General features: G+C 51.1%; 1 protein-coding gene across 4 annotated transcripts in view; it reads right to left on the bottom strand.

Annotated features, from left to right (window-relative positions):
- The window catches only part of LOC146772870 (uncharacterized), a 196,928-nt gene extending 188,867 nt beyond the window's left edge, over positions 1 to 8,061 (bottom strand). For 2 of the 4 annotated variants that reach the window (XM_085637918.1, XM_085637919.1), the window contains exon 1: positions 7,789 to 8,061. In XM_085637918.1, coding sequence (XP_085494044.1) covers positions 7,789 to 7,936 — 148 coding nt within the window. In that variant the 5' untranslated portion in view covers positions 7,937 to 8,061. The remainder of the gene's footprint in view (positions 1 to 7,788) is intronic. The other 2 variants (XR_014972069.1, XR_014972068.1) reach the window with 2 other exon arrangements.
- Positions 8,062 to 9,070: the final 1,009 nt, after the last annotated feature.

Consider the following 9,070-nt stretch of genomic DNA (forward strand, 5'->3'; position numbering starts at 1 on the left):
ACGGACACCAGCCCGCGAGGCTGTCTCAGCCGGGCTGACACACACGACGGGGGGGGGGGGCTGAAGCCCGGTGAGCCCAATGGGTGTTGCGCGCCTGATTGGCATAGCCAATAGGTCTCGCCTTTGGGACCTTATAAGTGTTTAGTTATGCAGCACAATATCCTTGGTGCAAGAACATCAACTGTTGCATGGCTAAACACTTATAAGGTCCCAAAGGCGAGACCTATTGGCTATGCCAATGCTTGTTCATTTAAGATGTGTGCATTATATTTCATATCAGTTACCTGTAGGTGAAAGGCTATCAAAAGAAGTTACAGAATATGTTGTTGCTTTCAGCCATATATCTAACACTGTCCCCTTTGCAGCTAGTATCACAGGTCCCATGCTTTTCGTTTCTTCCACCTCTGATTAAAACTCAGTTAGCTTTAATGAGCTGAAATTCAGTATCGCGTTTTCAATAAACCTCCTGATCCCCTGTGCGTGATCAGTGTTATTAGAATCCCAGCCTCGCTGTAAATTAATTTCTGCTCACTTTGCTAATCCTATTGCACTTCCAAAGTTATGTCTCTGCGTCCTTCCACCTTCACCACAGCGTTCGTCTGCTGAGTCGGCTTGCAATAGTCTACCGCAGCCTAGCCTCCTTTGGGGTGGGCTGGAGCAATGACCTCGCCTGAACAGTGCCCGTGTGACCTGCTGGAGATGCAGATGCAAGGATCAGAAACCTCCAGCAAACCACGGGAGCTAAAACGTCAAGGGAACTCTGAAGGGGCAGCCGAAAATAAAACGCTGCCTGCTACGATGCTGCCCTTCAAAGACTTGTGGAGACGGAAGTCTGGATTTATTTTCCTCCCCAATACGAGAGCGGCCATAGTTCAAGAAAGGGGGACACACTTCCCACACCAGTGTGGGCCAGTAAATCTAGTGACTGTAGCTGCCGACCTTGAATCACTGGCGCATAAAGGTTGATGAAAAATGCAGGTTTGCACACACCCAAAATGGGGACAATACTACGATTTTTTTTAAGCGCCTATAGGCTTCACAACAGAAGAATGCAGACGGTTTCCCATTGGGTGGGAAGTTCAGGTCACTTTCCTGCCCACGTGTTGGCAGTGAATGGGGCCGGAGGGGGAGGGGGCAGCTCGGGCTGCGCGGAAACCAGCAGAAAACTGGGGCAGCCTGGGATTAAGAGGGGGCAGTAAGGGGGAAGCTCTCGTTTCTCACTTCAAAAGCCGATCGATTCTTCGCAGAAAGAAACATTAAACATGTAGCAGTTTGGAGAGTGAGAAGGCGCGGTGGGGCCGATCTCTCTTCCACGAACCGCGAGTCTGGCAGGAGGGGGAGCTACCTCCATCACCTAGAGCAAAACAAAACAATAAAAACAAACAAGATAAAATGCCCCTCAGACATGAACGCGGTTCTGGGATAGTTGAGCTGTTAATGTTAGCACCAGCAGTAGGCAACACTCCCCACCACATGCCCTACCTATTTGCTGATCACACTGTCAGCCGCCCATCTAGTACTGTGTGTGGCTGGACACATGTGTCTCGCATCTCTGGGACAGCAGCTCACATGTTAGGAGACCGCCCCAACCCCCGCTTGCCAGCTTAGGCAATGCGGGCGAGGGGGATTATGCTTAACCCTGGCACGGTCCCTTTACTTGCTAAATCCATGCGCACAGGGATGTCCATAACAGGCGTATGAGACAATGAGCACAGCTGCCCTCCAGCACTTGCCCTGCATCCCTTATTCCTTATGGGAATTTCAAACGCTCAGCTCCCTTCGGTGAAGCTCACTAGGCATACCCGCTCAGAGAATCTGTCCGATACGATACAGGGCGCACTGTCTGTAATCCAGTGCCTAACACTTGATGTGGGAGATGCCACACACTGCCTAGGTCATGGGAACCTAAGGAGCACACCAATTTCCCCCGGGCGTACCACTAAATGGGACTGGCTCCACCCAGCTGTAACGCTCCTACTGGGCTGAGTAAATGCGTCCCAGGATGACCCTTAAACAATCCACGTGGTGTGCTGCCACAAGCCGTATTGGTAATAAGAACCTTAAGAAGCACACAATTACCACCTGGGCGTACCCCTCAATGGGACCGGCTCCACACAGCTGTTGGCCAGAGGGACACAATATTCAACCGATATACTGGATTCTGCCACTTGGTTCCCTACTGGTTGCGGCTCTGTGTTTATGTGAAGCGCGCATGCCCCCGGGACATGAAGTCGCTGATAACCGGGTATGTTACCCACTCGCTGATGAATCGCTAACTGCCCTTATTTGGACTGAAGGAAAGCTGGATGATTCCTAAGGACTGTGGACTTAATACTCCAACCCAGTATGCCCCAAAACTTGGGACAGGCCACGAAGTAATCACGCCCTTCAAGGTGCACTTACCCCAGCAATGTCTATCAACATATTTGGGACACTGGTCGCAGAAGATGCCCCTTCTAGTCTCAGGTTCTAGCCCATAGAAGGATAACCAGGGAGCGGACAAGTCTGTGGGAACCAGGGAGGGACAACTGTGCAAAAACCTGCCCTCTCCTGAACCTTGGGACACCAAAAGGGATATGATACCTTGATGCCCTATGGCACTAATTCAGTGTTAACCAAACTTTACTGTGCCACAGCACACTTGTTTGCTAACAACTACTACCACCTGCCTTCTGCCCTGGTTAACGTGTGGGTGAATATATCTTAACTGAAGGGACCTGATACCTGCCCTTAGCTGCAGACGAATGCCACCCCGTGAACATGGTACCCGATTCTATGAGGTGCCCGCAGGTGTTCTCCATGGAGGCCCTCGTAGCCAATTGTACAATGCAGTCATTATTTGTAACTGCGTTGAAATTTCCTAAGTAAGTATAAAATTATACTTTCCCACCATTGGGCAGGAAACCGGTGGCAAAGGCAGACTGTTAATTTGTGGCTTCTGACATGGCCGCTGTGTAACTACTACAAAACCACAGTACACCTACAACATGCCAATACCATTGGCTTGACAATGCTTGTTAGTTGCATAAGATAACTGAAGTCACAATTCCGGCATCGCTGCGTAGCATATTGAACATGCCTCCATTCAGAACTGGTGGCACTGTCACCTTAACGTGTTGAACATAGCATGAATTGTCTCCCTAGGAAGAGTAGTGAGCTTAACCACAATTGGGACCATTCCCCTAATCAACTTCTGCAACAGCCAGACAGGTCACCTGCACGTAAGCCAGGTACCGAAAGCAGGAGCCCTTTGGAAACGGAATAGCGGCGCACAATCCCACGTTGGAGACAAAAATTGACCTTGTTGTACTGCGAACGAGCCACATGCCACATGCGGAGACAAAATAACTATTCTTAGCAAAACAGAGCCTGTCCGTATCTTTTGCCTGTATCGGGACAAAAGATGAACCATGCTATTATCACTGACCAAGTCTGTGATGTCCTCTTCGCTACCTCTGGCATGTTTCTCAATTCGCCATATATGACTGACACCGCACTCTCAGCCTATGCTTTGTGTGATCTTGGCCCACTTAGGTGTGACCAGAGCCCCGTGAAGATGAAACCATACTTGCTGAGCTCCGGCGAGAACCGAAAACCATTTTACCATTTGTCATCAGTAGCACATTCATCAATAGGACATTGAGATGGGCCACATGCATAACTCCTGGTGGCCAAAGGACCTTGCTGGCCAAGCGGCGAAATCTTTGTTCAATGCAACAATACGAAACAGACTTCTCACAGCGCATGCCACCCAGGCGCCAAGGAGGACACCGAGGTTTACACCTAACATCCCAACTCCAGAGAAAAGGCACCCCAAACCCCAGCACGAGTCACTCACCGAGGCACCGCTGAAGGATCCACCCCTGAACAATGCCTTCGATGAATGTCAATCTCAATCGCAAATGGGACCATTAAACTAAGCAACACCACCAATCGACAGAAATCAACCATACCCCCCTGTAAAACAGGTAAAATATGTGTGAAACCCAGCCATGGCCAGGCGAAACCATAGACGTAGTTTGTCTGGGGCAGTGTAGAGACGTAACCGATACCAGGCAACCTGTCCCTTCCATCGGATAATCGATAATCATTAACATGCCTGGTGACCTAGAAAAGGCATATCACTGTGACAGCTCCCCACTGTGCAAAGGCTCATGCTATCAGAGGGAACCTCCAATAAGGCGCTTTCTTTACCTGCCTTTGCATCATCTGTGAACCTAACGGAAAATGAAAAAACTCTGGACTGCAGCCCTGAAAGCTAAATATATGAATTAGCCCCACCCCGGGCACTCTGTCCAATTACCACTAAGGAAGGCGCACCGCAACTCCAATTGAAGGCAGACTTAGACTTTAATCAGTGAAATGTGTTTGCTTCATGTAACCTCCATAAAACCTCTTATTTTTTTGGTCAAAACAGAACCTCACATTTGAAAATTTGGAGGGTGTCAAAGAATTTTTTTTTTTGCAGTAATATTGGGGTGCTGCTGGTGTTTCCAAATTGAAAACATACCTCACTATGCCTGGATATTAGCTGTAGACACATTAGGAATTTGTACAAGTGTGCCTGTGCACTGACAGGGTAATGGACGCAGGGGGCATGGATGATCAATTCAGAGCTGTTCCGAACACGGGCCCCCAAAATATGTTTGGCCCAGGGCCCCCAACATCCTTAAGATGTCCTTGGTCGCACCGCAACGCCAACTGAAGGCAGCATAGCAAGTTCTGGCCTAGAGCTGCTCGCGTTGATGCCTACATAGACGTCCAATATTGCGCGAAACTAGAATCAGCATACTCTTGCGCTACCTTACCGCAAGGCAGTGCAACAGACAACCTGACACTAGTGCCACAATATGCCATGACTCACGTCAGGCGGCCACTTCCTCTGCACCATACCTTGCTCCTGCCGTGCTGCCCCTCCTATTATCACCACAACTACTAACCCTGACACCCGTGCAAGCGTGACAAGTCCGCCTATTCCAAGGCCCTCAAAGCTATAAGAATGGCTTGGGCAGCAGGCCATAGTGATGTAAATTGAATTGAACAATGCCTGTTGCGGTCATCTCTAAAATAGACAGACAGTGCCAACTCATGGCAGGCTGTCACAAGTGCCATTGTGACAGTTAAGTGAAGTGCACAGGTGCAAATTCCTTTTATTCTTCTCAGTGTGAGAGCCAAACTATCCAATGGTCACACTACCGCACCACAGCGCTCCGCTTACCGGCCCCGGTGTGCCTACCTGCAAAGCTTCACCCTGCGCCGCTAGGGCCATGAGTTCCACACTTACCACATCACTAAAATGTTTCTTTTAGATCCGAGACAGAACCTCTTATCTGCTAAGTAGTGGAGTCACCTATTATTTCCAGTGATATTAAATTAGTGAGCCGTTGCTGTGTTACTGTGTTAAAATGCGTCACCATCCCCCAAAATTGTATGCAAACACATTTAGAAATTGGAAGGGTATGTCCGTGCACCAACCGTAACTTACCCCAAGGGGGCAAGAAAGGGCTGGACTGTTCACATTCAAGGCGGTTCCAAACGTGGGCCCCCAAATACGTTTCTACCAAGGGCAGCTGCTAATACTACCACATGTGCTGTCGTGCACAAGTATGCCCCCCTGACCTCAAACCTTCCAAATGCCGTGTTAAGCGCGCCAAAGCCGCCCCACGCATCCTGAAGGAGGCTGTGAATTGCCAACAGAGAAAAGGATTAATGAATCAATGTGCGCCCGGGCAACCTCAAGCACGTCTTCTCTTCCCCGTCCGACCATCAATAATACTGAGTTTCAAGCGGAGAAGAGAGATCCACAGACTGGCCTTACAACAACTAAATATGACATCTTAACTGAGCAAGTGAGCGCTGACAAGGTTTACAGTTCGATCCGACTGCAAAGGGGTGGCCAGTCTTGACCGCCAACCTTCAGGATGCCTTGTCAAAAGCACCAGGGCCCCCAACACATTCTGCCTAAGGCTGAGAATTGCCAGAGAGGAGGTACATTGCTTCGGCAGCCGACCATCCACATATGCTGCGCTACGATGTCATCTGGTGGCACAGTCACCCGACGGCCCCACATCAGAGCATAATTTGTAAAGGAATAAGTGCCTAAGCCCTTCTGATAAGGCCACCGCAATTTTCCAGAGCTGCCAATGACAGAGCGTACCCAACTACAAACCATCACACTGCTACCAGTGTATCAATTCAGACTGGTCGAACTCCCCAGGCTTTAAGAACTGTCTGGGTGGCAGGTAATAGTGGTTTCGCACAGTGTAGAACTATCGAAAAACTAATTTCTGCTCATTTTACATGCGCAGCAATCCTAAGTGTTGGCGCTCGCTTGTAGGTGCCGATCCAAGGGCAAAGGGAAAGCACCTGCTCAACTTAATAACTGCCCCATGTATGCTTAAAAATTACAATGAACTCTGTGCCTAACTGGAGCGCGCAATGCGCCATCGCGAAACGAGTTAATTCTCCCCCCCGCCATCAGGCAGACGTCACATGGCAGTGTATTAACACTGTTCAGAAGTTGGTAAAACCAGCGACGGAGCCAATTCTTTGAAAACATGCGATCAGCCCCGACGGTCGCCGTGAGAAGTGGGTGACTGAGGCCGCATGAGCTTCACCAAGCGCGTAGGGGGAAAATAAACAGCTACACGAAGCATGGCTATCCGATCAGCTCTGCAATGGCACCATGACCCAAGCACAAGATGTTTTGCTCGAGGCTTGCCACAGGAATGAATACCCATGCCCCTGCTATACCCGTCGGGATGCCAGTATAGACTGTGATGAAGGAGATTACACAGCAAAATAGATAATAATTGTTGATGCTTTTACTGCTGTTGACAAACATTGTTAACGCTAACCAGTTTGCTTGTTATGCGGGTATGGTTATTGTGCTAAATGTCTGCCTATCTTAATAGAATACTCACAGGCACGCACATACTAGTTGTTGATCTGCTTGACTCCCAAGGGAGGGTCTACCGAGGTGTTACACATTAAGCGCTTCAGCACTGATCAAACTCCTAATTGCTTGGATGAGCGACCTCCCCTAAATCCGACCCTGCATACCGCCACAAGACCCCTTGCATCCTGTGCAGCAACGCACCGCCGGGGCATCGGGCGTTGGGAGAACCTCTGTGCAAATGCTCGCCGTTCATGGGTCTTGACAGTAGCAAATGCTTTAAAAATTGGACTCAAAGAGCCCAAAATTGGGGCCCGGGGACGCTGACTGCAGGCATTCTAAGCGGCGACGTAATTGTAGTTAATGGTGCCGAGTATTGGTCAAGTGGGACACTAATGCGAATTTTACCTAGGTCTACAGCCTGGCATCGAAACCCGTGGGGTGAGTTTCACATGTTGGTACCCTATGCCTACGTGTGCGCGCCTTGCGATCCTTGAAAGCAGCTGACTGCCGCGAGATGGCTAGCAGACAGAGCTGCCCGCTGACTGTGTGCCGCGCTGCCATTAAAACAGCGGCGCCATAGCCCGGTACTCTCCACAATGCGCCCTTCCCCCTGCTACGCTGGGTAACATCATCCCATGGAGGAACAAGGGAGAGCGACGACGAAGAGCCACAAAAAGCAGCATTGAGGAAGGCCATCCTCTATTCAGCTGGCACTGGGAATGACGTGCGCGCCCCCCCTTTCTGTCCACATTGCCTCATTCCCCCACATTAAGGAAAGCCAAAGAAGCCCATGCTACTATCCCGGGGCCCCGGCTGACCCACGGCAGGCTGCCCCGGCCTCCCAAAAACCCCTCTGGGCCCAGGCACACCCAGGCTGCAGGCCCCCATACCTGGTGCTCTTTTTGCCCCCAGATTGCCATAACCGTATATCGATGTGGCAGGAGCTTGCCCCGCCCCGCCCCCAACTCCCTCATCACCAACCGAAACCGAAACTTGCGCGGGAGCAGAGAGAGAGAGGTGGGGAGGTGAAAGTGGCATTTAGGCCGTGCTGAGAAGGAGGGGGAGAGGAGCGAATGCTCTTCTGCCGGGGGCACTGAGGCCCCTCCCGCCTCCTCGGTGCTTGCGAGGTATCGTGTGGGCCAAGGCTCCTCACATCTACGGTTGGTCCTAACACACAGCATCTGGCGGCTCAGCCCGGTACCGGCAAGGTACGTTTGAAAGAAGGGCAAAAACCCCCGGGGGACTACGCGCTGACTGGTTCGCCCCTTCACATAATGCGAACGTGGCCTCCGTACACCCTTAGCCCCCTCCCCGGTTGGCCATATGCTGACAACCACCAGGGGAGGGGGCCGCTGCCCTGCGCACCCCGGGAGTTGCCCTGCCCCCCCTGGCGGACTGCAGCCACGGCAATGGCCGAGCTTTGAGATCGTGCCTGCAAAACAAGAAGGGGGAGGCAGTAACCAGACCACACAGACAGCGTGTCCAGGGCGCCAAAGAGGAAGGCCAGTGAGTGGGGGAGGCCTATACACCCCCCGTTCCTCGCGCCCCGGAAATGACGCGTCCTGCGCGCCACAGCCCCTGGCTGCCAGAGTAGGGGTTCTCCTCCCCGAGGGGTCCCCACCATTAGAAACAAGCATTTGCAATGCAATAGGTCTCGCAGTTACACGAGTTAAATCTATTGGCATTGTAAATGACAATGCCAATAGGCATTGTTATTTGCAATGTCAATAGCACGAACTCGCGTAAATGCGAGACCTAATGCATTGCAAATGCTTGTTGTCTTTGGGAAGTATTTCTGACTCGGGGGGGGAGGGGCGGTGACGATGGCGGGATTGCGTTCTACACTGAAGGGCGCAGCAGGCGACCTGACTGGAAAATGTGATCACACAGTGAGGCGTGTGCTCGCAGAGGGGGGCAAACTGTTAGAATAAGGTGCCATAATGCACGCCTGGCCAGGCTCCACTCCTGCAGAGAAAGGTCAAAAGAAGGGTCAAGGGACACAGAACCCAGCAACTAGGCTACAGAGGTGTGTAAGAACCACTAAAGAAGCTGACGTCATGGGGACGTTCGCGTGAGGGACAGACTCCAGACTCCAACCTCCAACTCCCCATTACATGCTTTAGATACATGGGGCCTGCGCGACGCACACGCCGTTAAAATGCATTTATATTT

This window comes from Triturus cristatus, chromosome 12 (assembly GCF_964204655.1).
Source record: "Triturus cristatus chromosome 12, aTriCri1.1, whole genome shotgun sequence".
Taxonomy (NCBI): domain Eukaryota; kingdom Metazoa; phylum Chordata; class Amphibia; order Caudata; family Salamandridae; genus Triturus; species Triturus cristatus.